At 44.3% G+C, this 22,384-nt stretch overlaps 1 protein-coding gene across 1 annotated transcript in view; it reads right to left on the bottom strand.

The window, feature by feature from the left end:
- The window catches only part of LOC122933924 (leucine-rich repeat-containing protein 74B-like), a 45,937-nt gene that overhangs the window by 19,312 nt on the left and 4,241 nt on the right, over positions 1-22,384 (bottom strand). The window contains exons 3-7 of the mRNA XM_044289018.1: positions 8,654-8,796; positions 8,413-8,545; positions 7,949-8,155; positions 7,090-7,199; positions 6,888-7,003 (exon numbers count right to left, since the gene is read on the bottom strand). Coding sequence (XP_044144953.1) covers positions 6,888-7,003; positions 7,090-7,199; positions 7,949-8,155; positions 8,413-8,545; positions 8,654-8,796 — 709 coding nt within the window. The remainder of the gene's footprint in view (positions 1-6,887; positions 7,004-7,089; positions 7,200-7,948; positions 8,156-8,412; positions 8,546-8,653; positions 8,797-22,384) is intronic.

Below are 22,384 nucleotides of genomic sequence, written 5' to 3'. Positions count from 1 at the left end.
CCATTTCAAAGTCAAGAGGTGGACGTCCAGGCAAAATATCAGTCAACAAACCTGCTCATTTTAAGGTCTATCAGTTCTGGCACGACAAACACAGTGAAGGTGGCTCGTATGCTTCATCATAGTGAAATCATAGATGTCTATGCAAGAACCGTGCGACGCGCATTACAAGTCTGGAATGGTTGGCCCGAAAAAAAGTGAAGAAGCCTCGACTTCAATATCATCATAATAAGCGTTGGCTCGAGTTGGCAAAAAAGTACAAACAGTGGACAGTAGAAGATTGGAAACTGGTGATTTGGAGCGATGAGATGAAAGCCAATAGACTGGGCTCTGATGGGAGCAAATGGGTCTGGAAGAAACAAGGGAAAAGGGGGCTAAGGGATTGAGAAATTGAAGGGACTGTCAAGTTCAGTGGAGGAAGCCTGATGATATAGGGTTGTTTCACAGCCAAAGGCATTGGATACTTGACCAGGATCGATGGTGGTCTCAATGCTGAGCTATATGTGAGTATCCTACAAGGCAAGTTATGTCGTACACTCGAGTACTATGGGTATGAAAAGGAGAACATAGTGTTCCAGCAGGAAAACGACCCGAAGCAGTCACTAGACCTCAACCCAATCGAACACTTGTGGGTAGAGTTGAATAAAAAGCTGTATTCGTACCCAAGTGAGTTAACCAGTATGCACCAACATTGGGAATGTTTCGAAGAGACCTGGAAACAGATTTCGGTCGAGACATGCTTAAAACATGCTTAAAACAAGAGCATGTCCAGAAGGATTCAGGCAGTGTGGAAAGCCAAAGGTGGATTTACAAAATAATTAACATTTAGAATTTTAGGAGCAAAACAGTAACAATGCAGTTAACATGACAATCTTCAGAACTAATCATATGCTAAATAGTTGCAAGTCCGGGGGCGTGGCCTATTGCTATCATGGCCAGACAGGTCTGAGAGCGGCTCCGACTCCTGTTGATTATCCTGAGCCATCCTGCACCTTGCATTCTCCTCACTCGAACCTAAACAGTGTCCCCAAGAAGCCAGAAGCTGCAGAGGTGAGACATGAGCCCCAGCAAAGCCCAAATGGTGGCAGAGCGCCTTAAAGAATATGCCCGGCAGGAGTCTCAACATGGCGCCGCCGCTTCATCTCCCACACGTCCTTCTCAAACTAGGGGACAAACGGTGCAGCAGCTCCCTTCTGAAGCCGAAGCTGAACCTGAACTCACGCTGCAAACTTCTAACATGCATCTGATGGCAGCGATCACCTGCTGCCAGTCATCCCTTACAGGGAAGATAGAAGAGGTTAGAGTCGACCTAGGGCTCCTGCGCCATGATGTCCAGCAACTTTGAGAACGCGGAAAACATACTGAAACACGTGTCTCGGACCTGGAAGACTCAACCAGACCCCTACCTGCCAGAATCGCTGCTTGGCGGACCTATGGCGACAAAAATGCAATGACCTGGAAAATCGCGCGCGGCGCAATAATGTGCGCATTCTAGGCATGCCGGAAAGGTCGGAGGGATCGGATCCGGCAGCATTTCTGGAGGGATGGTTTAGATCTACTTTCCCCTAAGCAACCTTTTCATCCTCATATGCCGTGGAAAGGCACACCGTGTCCCAGCCAGGACACCCCCTCCTGGTGCTCCTCCAAGACCCCTCCTAGCTCACCTGCTTAATTGGCGTGATAGAGATCTCATTTTATCTCAAGCCAGGATCAAGCAAACCATCACCTTTGGCTCTGCGAACATATCCCTATATCCGTATTTCTCAGCCGAATTACAGAAGAAGCACACCACTTTTGTCTCCATCAAGAAACGTCTATGGGATCTCAATCTCCAATATTCTATGGCTTACTAGGCACTCCTGAGAGTGGATGGCGGGAGATCTGTGTTTTTCTCCAACCCCGGGGAAGCTCAGGACCTGCATTTCTGCTTTTCGCTGGGACTGACAGAGTTGCAGTTGTGACTCTTCTTTCTTTTTAATATGCATCTATCAAACACCAGAGCTTGGTAATGTACTGAGTCTGTGATGTCTGTCAGTCCACGGACACTGTTCTTCAGTTATGATCATTATTATTCTGGTTTGCAAGAGATCATACTGGTATGGGGAGTCAGTTCTTATACCTGCACTAGTATAACATCTTCCTACACTGTGCAGGTCCCCTGTGCAAATGGCCACTGTGTCTATTATTTCTGTTCATGTTCTATACTCAAAGTTTTGGGTAATATGGTTATGTTATGTGTTATTCACTGTTTTTAGAGTATGGTACAACATTGTAAGGTATATCTCTCATTTGTCACTTGCCGCTTTCAATAGCGGGCACCGTTTGTCAGGTCCCCATCCTCACTATGATATTCAATGGTACCCATGGCGAATATCAGGGTGATGTCTTGGAATGTGAGAGGTCTAGGAGGTCCCAGAAAACGCATGGCAGTATTCACACACATTTGTAGTTATGCCCCGCATATTCTAGGTTTACAGGAAACCCATCTTACAGCTGACATGGGAGGGAGAGTTAAAAAAAACCCTGGGTACAGTGGGTGGAAAGCGCATTTGGGAACTCTTATTCCAGAGGTGTGTCTTTGTTGATACACCGCACAGTTTGGTGGGAACCACATCAGACGATTGTTGACCCTGAGGGGAAATATGTTTTTTCTTACGCTCATATCAATGGTGTTCCATATGTTGTACTAAATTTATATAATCCTCCTCCTGCTAATCTCTCTTTGCTACAAGCGGTGGCGGGCTTTGCAGCACAATTTCCCTTTGCAAGACTACTCTGTATGGGCGATCTTAACATGGTGTTGGACGAATCTTTGGATAGGTTTCACAATCCGTCTAATAGTATTGGTCCCCGTTCATCTAATACCATCCTTGCGAGATTCCTTTCAGAGTTGGGGTGGCTGGAAGTGTGGAGGGAAAAATTCCCAGGTCGTACAGAGTATTCCTGTTTTACTCCTTCTAAGGGAGCCTTATCTAGGATAGATTATTTGATTGGCACTGCTATTACTTTTCTAGCAATACAAGAAGTGCAGTATGGTGCTCAAGGTCCTTCTGACCATGCACCTATTATAGCGACGACTGTTGTATCTGGTGAGGTCAGCCGTGGCCCCAAGCTGCGCATTCACCCATTCTGGCTATCCTTGATGAATGTGAGTGATCGTATCCCAGATCAACTTAATGCTTTTCTTGAAGTTAATATAGTAGACGTTGACCATCCCTTACTATGGGAGACTTTGAAGGCCTTTCTGCGTGGATGCCTCAAATCCTCCATCTCGTATATTAAGAAATTAGTGTAGAAATGCTGAATGTAAATATACCTCTGATCCTACAGAAGAAAACAGGATAGACTGGATGATGAAGGGGAGACTGTATATGACACACTTGAAAGAAAAAAGTGATCGTAAATTGCTATTCCTCAAACAATAATAAAATGGGCAAGGTACTGGCACAGTTGATACGTAGAAACAGCATGGCTCCTCCAATACTGCGTATTGTAGGTGTTACGGGAGACCTAATTGAAGAGCCGAACGGGGTGCTGGGCTGATTCAGGGAGTTCTATCAGGACTTATATGGATCTGTAATTCAGTACTCTACATCCGTCCTGGAGGCATACCTTCAGGAAGTGTCGCATCCACAATTATCCACTCTGGACAGGGAATTGTTGGATGAGACAATCACGCTAGAAGAGATTAATAGGCGATCAAGGGATTCAATTTAGGGAAATCCCCGGTCCCGGATGGTATAACGCTAGAAGTTTATTCCAAATATGTGGATGTTTTAGGGCCGCAATTACTAAACATTTATATTTCTTCTTTTGAAAGGGGCCGCCGTTGTATGATGCCTCTATTGTTGTACTGCTGAAGCCTGACAAAAGCTCCCTGGAGTGCGGTTCTTATCGCCCAATATCTTTGTTAAATTTAGATTACAAAATTCTAACTAAAATATTGGCGAATAGACTGAATAAGGTGATAACCTCCATAATACATGAGACTGAGACGGGTTTTATCCCCGGTCGGTCTACATCTAGCAACATTAGGCGGGCGCAGGTCATCTCGCAACTTGGGTGTGCAGGACAAAAACAATGGGCCTTAGCTGCGTTGGTACAGCCAAAGCATTTGACTCTGTTGAGTGGCCCTATCTGGTGCAAGCCTTAAAATGTTTTGGTTTTGGCCCAGTTTTTATCCAGTGGGTTAATATTCTGTATAAGACACCTATGGCCAGCATTCTAATTAACGGCTCATTATCACCAACTTTCCAGCTACATAGGGGAACCAGGCAGGGGTGCCCACTGTCTCCCCTTCTGTTTGCGGTAGCTATTGAACACTTGGCGCTTAGAATCCGCCATAACCCAATATTTAAGGGGATATCTATGGGAAACAGAGAAGACAGGCTAGGTCTCTATGCAGATGATCTAACTTTATATATGGATGAGATGGAGACATCGTTGCACAGAGCGATATACCTCATAGAGCAATTCTTTTTTTCTCTGGTCTTTGCATCAACTGGACCAAATCGGCCCTTATGCCTTTATGGTCCCCAGAGTGGCCTTCTGTTTATCACAATCTAATGGTTGTAGACCGGTTTAAGTATCTGGGCATCATCATTACAAAATAACCCCTACCTATCCCACAATTTAAATATTGTTCCCATTGAATCTTATTTCATAGACAAGTTTAAGTCCTGGGGTACCCTCCGGGTACCCTACTCATATCTACCATGGGGAGACTGAACCTGATTAAAATGATTTTATTGCCTAAAGCGCTATATCTGCTAGAACATGCTTGCACCCCTATTCCCCAAAACTTCTTTGACCGATTGCACTCTATAATGGCCACCTTTATTAGGGGCAAAGAAAGACGGAAACTAGCATTGAATACCTTCCATAGAAGCTGGCAACAAGGCAGAGCGGCCTTGCCTGACCTATATTTATATTTCCTTGCTGGTCAATTTCGATTCTTAGTGCCATGGGTGTCACAAACCACACTTTCTAATTCTGAATATTACTTGCAGCAACATTTGCAGCTGTCCAATCTGTGGCCTATATTGGAAAGCTTATCATCGGTTTCGGGACAACTTCTACAAATCCACAGACTAGCGCACCAGGTTTGGAGAGCTGCAAAGCTTCAGCAGTATAGTGATATGCCAGATGTTATTTCTTTGTGGAACAATATGATGCTCCCTCATTTACTACACTGTGAAGGGGAAAATATATGGAAAGTTCATGGAGTGTTCATTTTACGGGACCTGTACGAGAATGGAGTCTTATTTTCGTTCACTCAGTTACAAGAGAAAACAGGGATTACTCGTCCGTACTTCTTTCGATATTTGCAATGCGACAAGCCCTCCAAAAGCAGTTTAACATTATTAAAAGTTCTGTATCCACCTATCCGCTAATTGGTATCCTTAAGACCCAGGGCCCGAAGGGTATGGTTTTCTTTACACACATCTCCTTGACCTTAAAATGTTGCCAACACCTTTGGCTGTGGAGAGTAGATGGAGAAGAAACATTCCTCACCTCACTACGGAAGAGTGGAGTGAGGCTTTAACAGCTTCTGTTGGTGCCTCACTGTCTCTCAACAATAGATTGATATAATTATTTATATTGCATAGGTGTTATCTTACCCCGACCAGACTATTTAAAATGGGCAGGATGTCCCATACCAGATGCCATAGATGTGCGCAAGGAATGCAGATTTCTGGCATATTATGTGGGACTGTGAATATCTTTGCTTATTTTGGAGGGATGTAGTGGCAGTTCTGTCCACTATAATTCCTGGCAGTTTGGAGATTTGCCCTAAGGTTTGTCTTTTAGGGATAGTTGAGGATGACTTTCGCTCACGTTATGTATGGATTTTCCTGAGGGAAACACTTTTCCTCGCTAGAAAGGCAGTTATGGATGGCAGAGAGACCGCCTATGGTCAGTCAGTGGAAGGCTCTGGTAAAATCAAACTATTCCTATGGAGAAAATAATGTTCACACATAGGAAATGCCCTAAAAAATGTGAGAAAATGTGGGGGCCGTGATGCTCGTCTCAGTTAACGGTTTCTTCGGCCCATATGTATCCCAGTGTCTAGCCCTTCTGGTTTTTTTTTCAGTTTAGGCCTTGTGTTGCTATGCACTATGTGTAGTATTGCCTCTTCTGTTCAGGGTTCCTCATCTCATGACTATATATTGTTTTGCCATGTATCTCACCTTTACTTAAAAGTGAATCTATGTAAAGCATTGCTCTATTCATGTGATTTACAGCTGCATGTTTGACAAAATGCACTTTGTGATACCTTGATGTCTGTAATGTGCCACTACTTGCTTGTTATACTTCAATAAAACGAGTTAAAAAAAAATAGTTGCAAGTCCAATGTATGCTTGACAAAGGCTATCACTAAGCCGAAACGTTGCATCTGGAATTAAAACTCACCTTTTTGGACGTGCTGTCTCCATTTTATTTTTATTTTATTTTTTTTGGACATCTACAATGTATGCATGAGAGAGCCAAGATGACTGTCTATAAATTATGGTAATCTTATGTTAGAAGCTGTAGTGGATGGTGAGATATGGAGCCTGAAAGTCAAAAGTTCAAAACCTTGTTACCCTTTTGCTCATCAGTCTATATCAGTAAAACCTGCTGTGGTTATAACATTGTAAAATCCAACCATTTCTAAAAAGTTATTTGAATATAGATTTTAATAAGGATTGAGTATAACAAGTATTGTCTGTGAGTGATGCTTCTTGTCTTCCTTATTTATAATGGCTAAGATCTCCGGTGGACACTTTGGCCCTCAGAGCCGTTTCTTCTCCAGAAGGTTCTATGCTTAGAACATTACCATGGTTCATCATCATAGCAACCAAATATTAATTATAACTACTTTTATTACTCCACACATATGCCTTTACCTGATATTTAATTCTTCTAATACATTATTAACTTTCAGAGCCTCTCCTAATGCCGCTGCTCCATCATTTCCAAAGCCATTGTATGACAGGTCTAGTACTCTCAGAAAAATATTGGCCTACCAGATAAATGACAATAGCACTGATTATAGCTTATTTTACAAATTAAATGTTAATTCTGAATTTCTGAGCATTAAATACCTACCCCTAATCCCTTAGCAATGGCTACAGCTGATTTTCCTCGAAAATAGTTCCAGCTGAGATTTAAATCCAGCATTCCTGTGTTTTCAGCAATCGCAGCCCCCAAAATCTCACCTACACAAAAATGACCTTATTACTTTATAGACCGGATAATAAAATAGGTACTAACCCACCCCCATCAAGGACTTTTTCCCATGTCGATGTTTTCTGTGTACCTATAAGAATTGTACCAGCCTCTATCAGTTTTAGGGACTGTTTACAATGGTAAATTCAAGAAGGTGGTACCCCATCATTTCAATGGTAGAGACCAGTCTCAGTTACTACTATGCCTGGCAAAAGGGTACACTTTCAGAGGTACAATTTGGGAAAATCACTAGTAGAGTAAGAAAATCGTACAATTGATAAAGTCAATGGGAAAGATGAGGTTTTTTTACTTTGTCATCAAATTTAATATCTTTCTAGTCAATGAAAAAGGTGTTCCTATTCGTGTATTTATTACATACATTTTTCTTCTAAAATGTATGGATTCCTGTGTAAATCCTTTATCACGTTTTGTACATTTCTGGAAAAGTTTAATTTAAAAAGTTCTTTAGGGCAGTTTACTGTCTCACCACAGCCCTCTAGTGGTAAACTAATGTACTGTTTATTGGTGACCTTTTCTGCCATGTGGCTATACATTTATGTCTAGTTTTAGGAAGATCATATTTAAAGAATTATGACATTTTGTACCCCATTTACACATTAAATCTTATTGAAATGTTTCATATATCTCCTGTGCCTAATAAAATATTTGCATAGTTAAGAAAATGGAAACAAATGAGGAAAATTATATTTCTTACATAACATTTAAATGCATGCTGTACCTGATCCATCTCCAAACATATTATGGCTGAGATCCAAAGATTCCACCTTCTGATTGTTCATTAGGGCCTCAGAAAAACAGGCAGCAGCCTGGTCATCAAACTCATTTCCGGACAGGTTCACCTTCTGAAGGGTTATGTTCTCCATGAGCATCAGAGATAGAGCTTTAGCACCTTTCAGTGCTAGCTTATTGTCACACAAGTGTAGCTCTGAAAACACATTAATGTCCAAAATAAGACTAATTGTTGGACAGAAATTATGTTACAGACAGGGGTGTAGCTATAGGGGTGCAGAGAAAGCCATCCCACCTGTGCCCTGTTGCCTAAGGGGGCCCAGAGGACAAAATGCATTAGGACTGAGAAGGTTCCAGCTACAGATCAGGGCAGAGGTTAGGGGCATACATTAATGGCCCAATAAGACCCCCTGATGATGAAACTTGTGAATAATAAATTCAACACAAACAAACCTGAAATATAGCAGTTTTCTTTTAACATATCTGCAATAGCAGCTGATCCTTCTCCTTCCAGCCAATTATCACTGAGATCTAAAGTCACAATTGAAGTGTTGGTCACCAACGAGAGAGAAATTGCTTTAGTAGCCTGGGATAAGAGAGAGGATCATTGTGATTCAGTGTTTCCAAGATTCAACAAACAAATCTTAAAAAATAGTGTCTGACAGCCCAGTGGCCTCCTGTACATAGTTCATACCTGTGCTCCTAGTCCGTGATGCCTCATTATGAGCTCAGAGTCCCCCATATGACGCAAGAAGTATGAAACTGGAACTACTCCAAATAGCTGGCAGGCTGACTGGTATCTGGCTTTACCAGAGGGGTCGTACGAATGTCTGATTTCTGCAGAAGTAAATGACATGATTATCTAATTAGGTGTATAATGTTAATTTATTACAAATCAGCAAATCATGATCTACCAATCTCCAAATAAAGAAACTATTTTATACAAACCCCCCCAAAAAAAAGATATATATATATATATATATTTGTGGTCATGGCTTGCCTGTGACACGTGGGCTTGGAGACATGGTACCCTCTACCTGCCTGACTAACTAACTAAGCGGCTTGAGTTGTGCCGTAACCGCTGCGTAGGGGGGAAAGCCTAAAGCGGGCAAAAACACTGCTATCAAACATCACCTGACCGTTTATTCCCAAACAACATTACATAACAAGACTCTCAAACGCGAGAGACATTTCACGATCGGGACGAGGTATGCCTGCCAGGTTGTGCGAGAATTTCAGATCTGAATGGCAGTACCCTATAAAGGCCAAAACATAACCAATGAAGCTACTACTCTCTTGAGGATACTTCGCTTGGAATGTGAGGAACTTTTTCCATCCTGTCTTATAAGTCCTGGCCGGCATGTGCCGTAACTATGTGACTGGTCAATCCAAAATCGACTGTGAGTGAGGAGGTATCACGGCCCCTACGTTGTCTGCTTCTGGCATGACCTGTTGGAAAAGGGAAAAATTAGCCTGTGACAGAGTATCAGCCGCCACATTCTGGGTAGCCCTGATATAGGAAAAGCAATAGCGGAAATTACACCGTAACGAGAGCCAAACTAGTCTCCTGGTGAAGGACATGACTAGTGGGGATTTGGATCTACCGGTCGTTAAATATCCACCATAGCTACATTATCATAGACTATCGTGACTGTGGAATTGGACCATGAACTACCCCATACGTACGCCGCAGCCACTATGGGGTATAGTTCAAACAAGGCTGAAGACTTGAGAAACCCCGGGATCTGTCTGACTGCCTCTGGCCAGCCAGTGGGTTCCAGAAATGGATGCAAAACCTATACTGGAAGAAGCATTGGAAAAAACCACAGGAGATGAACTGGTAGCTGAGGGGATGAAAAAGGAGATCCCATTCCAGTGGCTCAGAAACTGATCCCACATGACTAGATCTGCTACAGTCTGAGCGTCTAGCTGAACCGGGCTGTGCTGCTGTGGAGCTGCGGGAAGAAGAGCTAACAGACGGGAAATGAATGATCTTCCCTGTGGAATAATGCGCATGGCGAAGTTTAGCATCCCTAACAAAGACTGTAACTCCGCCTTTGTTGATACTCTCGTGACTGTGAATCTGTGTATGACTTCCCTGATCCGGATCAGTTTATCTTCTGGTAAACTGGCTAACATGTTGACGGAGTCTAGTACGATACCCAGGAAAGTGATCACCATGGATGGGCCTTCAATTTTCTTAGGCAAAACTGGCACGCCTAGCTGGGAAAAACTACTCTTCGGGTGTCCAGATCCTGGGGTGTGCGCCGTAGGTATTCAATCAGCAGAAGGTCATCCAGATAGTGAATAACATGACTGCAGTTAAACTTGACCTTCAACACCCAGTGCAGGGCCTGAGCAAACTGGTCAAATAGCCAGGGGCTACTCTTGGAGCCAAATGTCAGTTTGGTGGTGAAATAATACAGGTTCTTCCATTTGATACCATGCCACTGCCAGAGCGCAGGCATGATGGGAAGTAGTTCGAAGGACTCTGATATGTCTGCCTTGGACAGATGAGCCCCAGGCCCTGCCTGCATGATGATGGCTATGGCCTGACCTGAGGCTGGAAACATGAGAGGCATGCGGGGCTGAAAGGTCATAGACCAGCCTCTCCTTCTTGCTGAATTTACCTGTGGCTACCCCCACCGGGTTGCTGTAAGGCGAGGTGCTGTGGTATACGGCAGAGCCCGTGTATATTTGTAGAGAAAACCATGCACACTCTTGAGAGTTTAGATATGCCAAGTGGGTTTATTGTGAATCATACACTTCAAACTGTAAAGTAGGTGCCAGCAACATTTGCAATAATAAGCAAGTAAATGATTCTGCTGGTAAAATTACAAGATACTGCCCCAGTCGGGCGTTAATTCCTCCGTTTTAATGAAAATAATGTTGCGCCGTGAGTCATATGGAGAGTTGCAATGTTTCAGACTTTTTGGTCATGAGACCTTTATCAATAGATCTCAGGCGAGGTTGCGGAAGGCGGGACGGTATTTAATATTTTTTTTTTTTTTTTAAGTGTTGATGACCCAACAACAAATCTGGAACGGATCGCGGAACCTGAATGACGTGTCAGGAATGCAATCTTTCGTTCAATGCTGGCAAACGTGTCTTACCAAGGTAACGCACCGATACGTGAGGAGCGACAAACAGTGAACCCTGAGACGTGTTGAGGAACCCATGCGTAACATGAGCCATGCACGTGCAACCCGAGAGCTCTGGAGTTCCTGATTACCTTAAGATGCACCTGTACCCATATATATATATACAGTGGGATGCGAAAGTTTGGGCAACCTTGTTAATCGTCATGATTTTCCTGTATAAATGGTTGGTTGTTATGATAAAAAATGTCAGTTAAATATATCATATAGGAGACACATACAGGGATATTTGAGAAGTGAAATGAAGTTTATTGGATTTACAGAAAGCGTGCTATAATTGTTTAAACAAAATTAGGCAGGTGCATAAATTTGGGCACTGTTGTCATTTTATTGATTGCAAAACCTTTAGAACTAATTATTGGAACTCAAATTGGCTTGGTAAGCTCAGTGACCCCTGACCTACATACACAGGTGAATTCAATTATGAGAAAGAGTATTTAAGGGGGTCAATTGTAAGTTTCCCTCCTCTCTGAAGAGTAGCAACATGGGGGTCTCAAAACAACTCTCAAATGACCTGAAGACAAAGATTGTTCACCATCATGGTTTAGGGGAAGGATACAGAAAGCTGTCTCAGAGATTTCAGCTGTCTGTTTCCACAGTTAGGAACATATTGAGGAAATGGAAGACCACAGGCTCAGTTCAAGTTAAGGCTCGAAGTGGCAGACCAAGAAAAATCTCGGATAGACAGAAGCGACGAATGGTGAGAACAGTCAGAGTCAACCCACAGACCAGCACCAAAGACCTACAACATCATCTTGCTGCAGATGGAGTCACTGTGCATCGTTCAACCATTCGGCGCACTTTACACAAGGAGATGCTGTATGTGAGAGTGATGCAGAGGAAGCCTTTTCTCCACCCACAGCACAAAAAGTGCCGCTTGAGGTGGGCTAAAGCACATTTGGACAAGCCAGCTTCATTTTGGAATAAGGTGCTGTGGACTGATGAAACTAAAATTGAGTTATTTGGCCATAACAAGGGGCGTTATGTATGGAGGAAAAAGAACACAGCATTCCAAGAAAAACACCTGCTATCTACAGTAAAATATGGTGGTGGTTCCATCATGCTGTGGGGCTGTGTGGCCTGTGCAGGGACTGGGAATCTTGTCAAAGTTGAGGGACGCATGGATTCCACTCAGTATCAGCAAATTCTGGAGACCAATGTCCAGGAATCAGTGACAAAGCTGAAGCTGCGCCGGGGCTGGATCTTTCAACAAGACAACGACCCTAAACACTGCTCAAAATCCACTAAGGCATTTATGCAGAGGAACAAGTACAACGTTCTGGAATGGCCATCTCAGTCCCCAGACCTGAATATAATTGAAAATCTGTGGTGTGACTTAAAGAGAGCTGTCCATGCTCGGAAGCCACCAAACCTGAATGAACTAAAGATGTTTTGTAAAGAGGAATGGTCCAAAATACCTTCAACCAGAATCCAGACTCTCATTGGAACCTACAGGAAGCGTTTAGAGGCTGTCATTTCTGCAAAAGGAGGATCTACTGAATATTGATTTCATTTATTTTTTGTGGTGCCCAAATTTATGCACCTGCCTAATTTTGTTTAAACAATTATAGCACACTTTCTGTAAATCCAATAAACTTCATTTCACTTCTCAAATATCACTGTGTGTGTCTCCTATATGATATATTTAACTGACATTTTTTATTAGTAACAACCAACGATTTATACAGGAAAATCATGATGATTAACAAGGTTGCCCAAACTTTCGCATCCCACTGTATATATATATATATATATATATATATATATATATGTGCATATATATATATTTTTTCTACCTTCAGCCTGCGCCCACGCTGTACAGGCTAACAGCTAGTTGAAAAGGACAACTTAAAGGTGATCTGAAAGGAGAAAAGGTGCACTATGACTACCACAACTGATTAAAGGGAACTTGTCACCTGGAAAAGACAATTTACACTAATCACAGTACCTTAAAGTATCTCTCATAGTGTGCCAAAAGATGTATTCATATCTTCTTTCTACGTTGTGCTGTCTCATAAAATCGACTTATAAAACTGTGTTTGGCACCTTTTTGAAGTCGTGCTGAAGTCACGGGGGCAGCAGCTACCTTGACTCAATCGTTGGATAAGCCCGCCCCAATGCCACTCCTCCGCATATTGATGGACATGTTTCCCTGTAGCCGGGACCACGCTCTTCTCACGCATACGTCGTGTGTGTCTTGCCACAGCATGATCCCGGCTACGGCTTCCTCCCTCCCTGGCATCTGCTTGTTCACTGCGCCTACGCCATTCCTATACAGCGTGCTCGCGCCCATCACTTCTCCCCTGCGGCGTGAGCGCGATCACTGTCTGCTTGCACTGCAGCGCAGGCAGTGAACATGCAGATGCCAGGGAGGGAGCCGTAACCGGGATCGCGCTGCGGCAGGACGCGCGCAGTGCATGCGCAAGAAGAGAGTGGTCACGGCTACAGGGAAAAATGGCTATCAATATGCGGAGGAGCGGCATAGGGGCGGGCTTATCCGACGGTTGAATCAAGGAGGCCGCTGCCCCCGTGACTTCAGCACGACTTCAAAAAGGTGCCAAACACGGTTTTATAAGTCGATTTTATGAGACAGCACAACGCAGAAAGAAGATATGAATACATCTTTGGGCACACTATGAATGATACTTTAAGGTACTGTGATTAGTGTACATTTTCCAGGTGACAGGTTCCCTTTAAGGTAAAGTGCAGCTGCTGAGATCGGTGATAGAACAGTTGATGGCAGGCTATAACCGCAGGCAGTGGTGGCTAGCAGATAACACCTGACAAACTGCCAGCCCCTGCTGAGTGGTAGGGGGCCACGGGTTACTCAGGAGTGGACTATAGTGCATGTAACCTCCCCATGTAAGCGACTGCAGCGTTTAGATGCCTGCTGAGCACGAAATGACAGAACGTAGTAGCAGAGTGCATGGTGGCATAACACATAGGGGCAGGCCACAAATTACCATGTATATGTCTGATGCGTGCACAAACTTTAGCAGCAAACACATGCCCCCCAGCACATGTGTAAAACATTGTTGTATGTTATGTCACTAACTGTAGCGTAGCATCTGGAACTAGCTTCCACTCAAAGCATCCGCGCAGTTAAACTGGAAGGCGCAATCCACTTGTGCCCCCAGTGCGCAGCACAAGTAGACCACACAATCCCGCCAAAACAAACATCGTACAGCAGGAATCAGCGTCGCTGATGATAGCGTATAGTGGGGCACACTTCACCCCCACCCTTGCGTGAGGCACGGCGCCCCGTGCGAGAAACGCACCAATGAGAAAATCGTGATGGAGTTCCGCTGACTCCTGCATCCTAGTCGCGCTGCCGCGTGGGTAACCAAAGCGTGGGCTACCGGGCAGACCGCTCCTCCTTACCAAAGGAGCTGAAACACCGACGGCCGTTCTGTGAAGTGGATGGGCTGCATGAGCGCGCAGCATATACTTACCCGAAGCCGGGACGAAATCTGTAGCGGACTCCTCGCCGCTGGCTGGGACAGATCATGAGGTATGAGACTTGTGCTGACTCAGAACCAAACAGGATATGTTGCAATGGAACGTCAGCCTCAGGGGGAGGTGTTAGCTGGGTATAAGTCAGCTGCCGGCACCCCTCCCACAAATACAGGCCAATGAATCGGCCTTCACACATATATACAGTTGCAAGAAAAAGTATGTGAACCCTTTGGAATGATATGGATTTCTGCACAAATTGGTCATAAAATGTGATCTGATCTTCATCTAGGTCACAACAATAGACAATCACAGTCTGCTTAAACTAATAACATACGAAGAATTAAATGTTACCATGTTTTGAACACACCATGTAAACATTCACAGTGCAGGTGGAAAAAGTATGTGAACCCTTGGATTTAATAACTGGTTGAACCTCCTTTGGCAGCAATAACTTCAACCAAACGTTTCCTGTAGTTGCAGATCAGACGTGCACAACGGTCAGGAGTAATTCTTGACCATTCCTTTTTACAGAACTGTTTCAGTTCAGCAATATTTTTGGGATGTCTGGTGTGAATAGCTTTCTTGAGGTCATGCAACAGCATCTCAATCGGGTTGAGGTCAGGACTGTGACTGGGCCACTCCAGAAGGCGTATTTTCTTCTGTTTAAGACATTCTGTTGTTGATTTACTTCTATGCTTTGGGTCGTTGTCCTGTTGCAACACCCATCTTCTGTTGAGCTTCAGCTGGTGGACAGATGGCCTTAAGTTCTCCTGCAAAATGTCTTGATAAACTTGGGAATTCATTTTCCTTTCGATGATAGCAATCCGTCCAGGCCCTGACGCAGCAAAGCAGCCCCAAACCATGATGCCCCCACCACCATACTTCACAGTTGGGATGAGGTTTTGATGTTGGTGTGCTGTGCCTCTTTTTCGCCACACATAGTGTTGTGTGTTTCTTCCAAACAACTCAACTTTGGTTTCATCTGTCCACAGAATATTTTGCCAGTACTGCTGTGGAACATCCAGGTGCTCTTGTGCAAACTGTAAATGTGCAGCAATGTTTTTTTACAGCAGTGGCTTCCTCTGTTGTATCCTCGAATGAAATCTATTCTTGTTTAATATTTTACGTATCGTAGATTCGCTAACAGGGATGTTAGCATATGCCAGAGACATTTGTAAGTATTTAGCTGACACTCTAGGATTCTTCTTCACCGCATTGAGCAGTCTGCGCTGTGCTCCTTACAGTGATCGTTACAGGACGACCACTCCTAGGGAGAGTAGCAGCAGTGCTGAACTTTCTCTATTTATAGGTAATTTGTCTTACCGTGGATTGGTGAACAGCAAGGCTTTTGGAGATACTTTTATAACCCTTTCCAGCTTTATGCAAGTCAATAATTCTTAATAGTAGGTCTTCTGAGAGTTCTTTTGTGCAAGGCATCATTCACATCAGGCAATGCTTCTTGTGAAAAGCAAACCCAGAACTGGTGTGTGTTTTTTTATAGGGCAGGGCAGCTGTAACCAACACCTCCAATCTCATCTTATTGACTGGACTCCAGTTGGCTGACACCTCACTCCAATTAGCTCTTGGAGATGTCATTAGTCTAGGGGTTCACATAAATTTTCCACCTACACTGTGAATGTTTACATGGTGTGTTCAATAAAAACATGGTAACATTTAATTCTTTGTGTGTTATTAGTTTAAACAGACTGTGATTGTCTATTGTTGTGACTTAGATGAAGATCAGATTTTATGACCAATTTGTGCAGAGATCCATATCATTCCAAAGGGTTCACATACTTTTTCTTGCAACTGTATATATTGTAGGAAGGCGCAAGGGTCCGTCATTGATGGAAGGTACGTGTCACCGAGGTTCCTGGTCTCGGTGAGATAGGAACCGGTAATTTTCGTGTATCAGTAGCAGCTAGTGCTGGCTGACACTGTTGTTTTATTTAGTATGGCTGAAAAGCCGATCCGGGCCGGTTCTTATTGGGAGCAGCCAAAGAGCAGGGTGGGTGGCTGTTCCCCACATTTCCAGGCCGGGTTTTGGGCTAGGCTATAAAAACCCAGCCAGCCTGTGTAGCTGTAATGTGAAATAACATTACAGGCTATAGCTACTATAGATGGGTCGTTGATCCAGGGAGTAATCCGATTGCCTGAATGGAGTCGGGAAGGAATTTTTTTCCCCTTAAAGGGAACCTGTCACCTGGATTTTGGGTATAGAGCTGAGGACATGGGTTGCTAGATGGCACATCCGCAATACTCAGTCCCCATAGCTCTGTGTGCTTTTATTGTTTATTGATACATATGCAAATTAACCTGAGATGAGTCAGAGCTTGAAAATATGACTCCTCTGGTCACACAAGTAAGATATGACTCTTTTATGTTAATTTGCATAAAAGGCGGGAAGTACAAAAATGCATAATACTTATTGAATATCGTCTTAAAATAAAATTAAAAGTGTAATTTATATGTTTAGGGTAACATAGTAACATAGTACATAAGGCCGAAAAAAGACATTTGTCCATCCAGTTCGGCCTGTCATCCTGTAAGTTGATCCAGAGGAAGGCAAAAACCCCTGTGAGGTAGAAGCCAATTTTCCTCACTTTAGGGGAATAAAAATTCCTTCCCGACTCCAATCAGGCAATCAGAATAAATCCCTGGATAACACAATGAACATTTAGAAATGCTCAGTGAGGGTAGCATAGTAGAGGTGACAGGTTCCCTTTAAGTGGGGAAAATTGCCTTCCATCTCACATATATTTTTTTTTGCCTTCCTCTGGATCACCTTGCAGGATAAAAGGCCGAACTGGATAGACAAATGTCTTTTTTTGGCCTTATATACTTTGTTACAATGTTACTATGTAAGGCTACTTTCACACTAGCAGCAGGACGGATCCGACAGGCAGTTTACCCTGTCGGATCCGTCCTGCTGCTATTTCGCCATGCCGCCGGACTGCCGCTCTGTCCCCATGGACTATAATGGGGACGGGGGCAGAGCTCCAGCGCAGCACGGCAGTGCACGGTGAGAGGCCGCCGGACTAAAAGTACTGCATGTCCGACTTTTTAGTCTGGTGGCCTCTCGCCGTGCACTGGCGTGCTGCGCCGGAGTTCTGCCCACGTCCCCATTATAGTCAATGGGGACGGAGCAGCGGTCCGGCGGCACGGGGAAATAGCGGCAGGAAGGATCCGACAGGGTGAACAACCTTTCGGATCCGTCCTGCCGCTAGTGTGAAAGTACCCTTACATGGGACAATAAGGATTGCAAACCAAAGCAGGAAAACCTGGACCGGAATCCATTCCTACAACTAGGTCATGGAGCGATCCCTTGAAACCGAGCGAGTAGCCACCCGCTGCGACCTTCTGACCCCAGGCACAACAGTGTCAGCGATAGGTCGTGACACCCTCGTGACAGTACCCCCCCTTTTTATGAGGGGCCACTGGACACTCAGAACCAGGTCTTTCCGGATAAAAAATGTGGAAAGAACTAATTAACCTGCTGGCGTTTACTGCCGACGCTGGCACCCACATTCTTTTTTCCAGACCGTAACCCCTCGAATGCACCAGATATTGAAGAAAGCAACAGAAAAAACGAGAATCAACAATTCTTGTCACCTGAAACTCCAAATTGCCATCGACAATAATTGGAGGGGGCGGTAACAGTGATGGTTCTGGAGGTGCAACATACTTTTTGAACAACGATTTATGAAATACATTATGAATTTTCTATGTTTGAGGCAGCTCCAGGCGAAATACCACCGGGTTAATGACGGCGACTATTTTATAGGGACCGATAAACCTAGGACCCAATTTCCAAGAGGGAACCTTTAACTCAATATTCCTAGTCGAAAACCACACAGTCATTCACCCCTAGATCCGGACCTGGCAAACGTTTTTTTATCAGCCATACATTTATATCTGCCTTCCAGATTTTTCAAATTGCTTTGAACCTTTCACCATACAGAAGAGAGTGATGATGTAAACTGTTCTTCAGGGTTCCCAGAAGGCTCCCCCTCACTGAAAGTACAAAATTGAGGCTGAAAACCATATCGACCAAAAAATGGTGACTTACCAGTTGATTTTTGACAGCGATTGTTTATAGCAAACTCTGCTAAAGGTAAGTAAGATGACGATTCCTCCTGATTTTCAGACACAGAACACCTAAGATAAGTCTCTATGTTTTTGGTTGGGGCGTTCGGTCTGGCCGTTCGACTGTGGATGGAAAGACAAATGTACCCCAAGACGAGAACAAAAAGCTCTCCAGAATTTAGAAATAAACTGGGTTCTCCGATCCGAAACAACATCGGAAGCTTCACAATTTCACTGATAAAAACCTGAGCCAAGGTTTTAGCATTTGGCAACATGGGTAAGGCAATGAAACGTACCATTTTACTGAACCTGTCTACTACTACCAGGATAACAGTTTTACCCGCAGATACAGGTAGGTCAGTAATAAAATCTATCGACAGGTGTGTCCACGATCTGTTGGGAATAGCAACAGAGACCTCGTCGGACAAGTATGAGTGACTTTAGCGCGTGCAGAGGTTGTACAGGTGGACACAAAATCAACTACATCCTGGTGCACATCCTTGTGCACATCCTTGGCCACCAAAAATGACAAGACAATAGATCCGAGGTTGCCCTACTACCTGGGGGCCCAGCGAGTACAGAGTTATGGTGTTCTTTTAATATTTCAAGGTGCAAATTCAAAGGCACAAACAACTTTCCTGGGGGACAGGAGACCGGGGCATCCCCCTGGGCCTCCAACACCATCCCTTCCAGGTCTGAGTGCATAGTCTGCTCAAAAGCCCCAGGCAGATGGGCGTTGCTCAGTTTAAAAGAGGTGCTACCCTCAATATATACTACAAGAAAAGCAGAGTATAAATGTAGCTGGTTCCTACACTGCCCTGAAAATTGTAGGCTTAGGTAAGTCCAAGAGAGGCGGTTTGTTAGTGTTAGGTACTCATCTGCGGAAGCCACTTTGACGCTGGTAGATGGGCCTGACACACGTTTGATCAAAAATGTGCGCAAAGAGCTTCTATTTTTTCATTTATAGTAGGTATAATACTTCTTTAATTTAGAATAATACCCATTTCTCAGCGCTATTGTTTGAATGTGAAATGTTGTGCAGCCATTTTATTATCAACCATGTTTGCTTGATGAATATGAACCTGTGATTATGTATATGAATGTGCTAGTCTAAATTTTCTTGTATATATTGAGGGTAGCGCCTCTTTTAGACTGAGCAACGCCCATCTGCCTGGGGCTTCTGACCAGAGTATAAATGTAGCTGGTTCCTACACTGCCCTGAAAATTGTAGGCTTAGGTAAGTCCAAGAGAGGCGGTTTGATAGTGTTAGGTACCCATCTGTGGAAGCCACCTTGATGCCTGGTAGATGGGCCCAACACACGTTTGATCAAAAAAATGCGCAAAGTTGGTATAATACCACTTTAATTTAGAATGATCCCTATTTCTCAGCTCTATTTTTTGTATGTGAGATGTTGTGCAGCCATTTTATTATCAACTGCTACTTAAACAATTGTCCCTACAATGCTCACTCCACTTCAATATCTCCCTGGCCTGCCAATCAACAACAATATTGTGCGCTACCAACCAGGGAAGACCTAATACCATAGGAGTAGGAAGACCTTCAAGGACAGCAAGAAATAAACGGACTAAAAGAAAAACCCAGAGTCCGAGCGAATCGGGCATCCACCAAATTGACCCCCGCCCCAGTGTCTAAGAAAACAGAAATCGGAGACGTTCGTATGGAGGAGATGTATACACCCAGGTTGTCGTCCTTCGCACAAACTGGGGTCAGTAGTTCCGGCGGTTGTTTCTTTTTGGGTTCGGATGGACAAGCTCCAATGAAATTACCCCTCCGACCACATAAAAAACAAACGCCAGACTTACGGAGAGCCCCAGGAGGACCAACCTGACAAGTGGCTCCCCCTAGTTGCATAGGTTCGTCTGAGTCAGAACAAACTGACTCCTGCCTGAGAAAAGTCTCTGGAGGACAAGAATTCCTCAGCCTATCCCTAAGGTATCTATCAATTCTTATAGATAGCGACATAGCGGCTCAAGGAATATAGGAGTCTCATACAGCGCAAACTCATCTTTTACTTTTTCTGATAACCCCTGGCAAAACTGGCTTCTGAGAGCCGGATCATTCCACTTAGTATCTGTGGCCCACCTTCGAAACTCGGAACAATAAACCTCCACTGACCGATCTTCTGCTGAAGCTTCCGTAATGCAGACTCAGCTAGGGAGACTCGTCAGGGTCAACATATATGAGACCCAGGACCTAAAAAAACTCATCTACCGACCAGAGAGCCTGGGTACCAACTGGCAACGAAAAAGCCCAGGATTGAGGATCCCCTTGAAGGAGGGAGATAACAATCCCCACCCGCTGTTCCTCATTATAAGGGGAATTGGGGCGCAGCCTGAAATATCATTTACAGACTTCACGGAACACCACTAATTTGTCTCTCCCTCCAGAAAATCTATCAGGGACAGCAACCTTAGGTTCCGGATTGAACTGGTTACCCATAGCAACCACTGAGCTCGAGGTCTGACCGTGCAACTGCTTTGCCAAAGAAGCAATAGGATACATAGGGATCTTAAAAAAATAAATAAAAAAAACCTTTTTTTTTTCTAAATAAGGGCTAAATATATTACATCTGATATAGCAGGTAACAGACGTACGACACAGAGAGAAGGGAAGGAGGGTACCCTTTCACTAGGGAGAGGGAGGAGTGGTGACCCCTAACCCACCTAGCACTGGCACCTGGCTGCCCTGTCATCCCTAGACGGGCTGCTAACCCATACACTGATCAGGTGCCTCGTCACTGGCTTACCATGAAATAAGCCCTAGGTAGTGAGTAGTATGGCTGCAGCGGGTATCGAATTGTTGATACCCAATCGATACTTCTGTGCCGGTATTGATTCGATACCGGGATTTGACATTTACTGATACTAGGCTGTGCTACTGGGCAGCCTAGTTGTCACGGCGGGTAGGATACAAGATACTATAAACACAGAGAAAACCTCAAAACAAGCTTCTAGGCAGAAGCTGGGAATAAAGGTCGCCTCCTGACAATTCCCTACCAGCTCTCCCTGGACTTCTGAGCCCACGTTCAGACCCTAAAGGTGGGAATAAACGTGCCCCTGTGCCTAAAGCTGAAAATTACCTAAAGTCCCTAAGATGGTGAAAGGGGGAAATAGGCAGCCTGCTTCCTCAAGTCCTGGAGGAGGCAGTTGTCTCTCTAACAGCCTAGACAGAACACAAAAAGGAAACCAAAACCAACTTATCTTGTAGCAAAGCAGAAACAGCAAATCCACCTTTCCTCAGAGCAAGATAGAAGCTATAACCCGCACAGGACACTGGGAGGGGGCGTAATTTAAACTAACACAAACGACCCCACCCAGTGCACCTGAAGGGAGGCGGATACAGCTAAACTCCAAACCCAAAACAAACAAAAAACTACACACGTGCTGCTAACTTGGCAGACCCCTGCACATAACCTGAGCAGGGCATGACACTAGTATCAGAGAAATTGGCGCACGCTGCTCTCAACGTGCTCCATGTTCTCCTCAGCAGCACAGGGGAGAAGGAGTCTCTCCCTGCCTCGCCCCTGTGCCGCTGCTGCTAATGAGAAGAGAGAGGGGCAGAGGAGGGGAGGGGCTGTGGCCACTGCGCCACCAATGATGATAACTCACCCATTAATACAAATACAGGCGGCAGAATCACATCGCCGACACCCGACCTCTATGATAGGGCACCTGAGGGGTTAACTGCCACAGATTGCAGTGCC

This window comes from Bufo gargarizans, chromosome 1 (genome assembly GCF_014858855.1).
Source record: "Bufo gargarizans isolate SCDJY-AF-19 chromosome 1, ASM1485885v1, whole genome shotgun sequence".
Lineage (NCBI taxonomy): Eukaryota > Metazoa > Chordata > Amphibia > Anura > Bufonidae > Bufo > Bufo gargarizans.
This window is presented reverse-complemented; position numbering and strand designations above follow the sequence as displayed.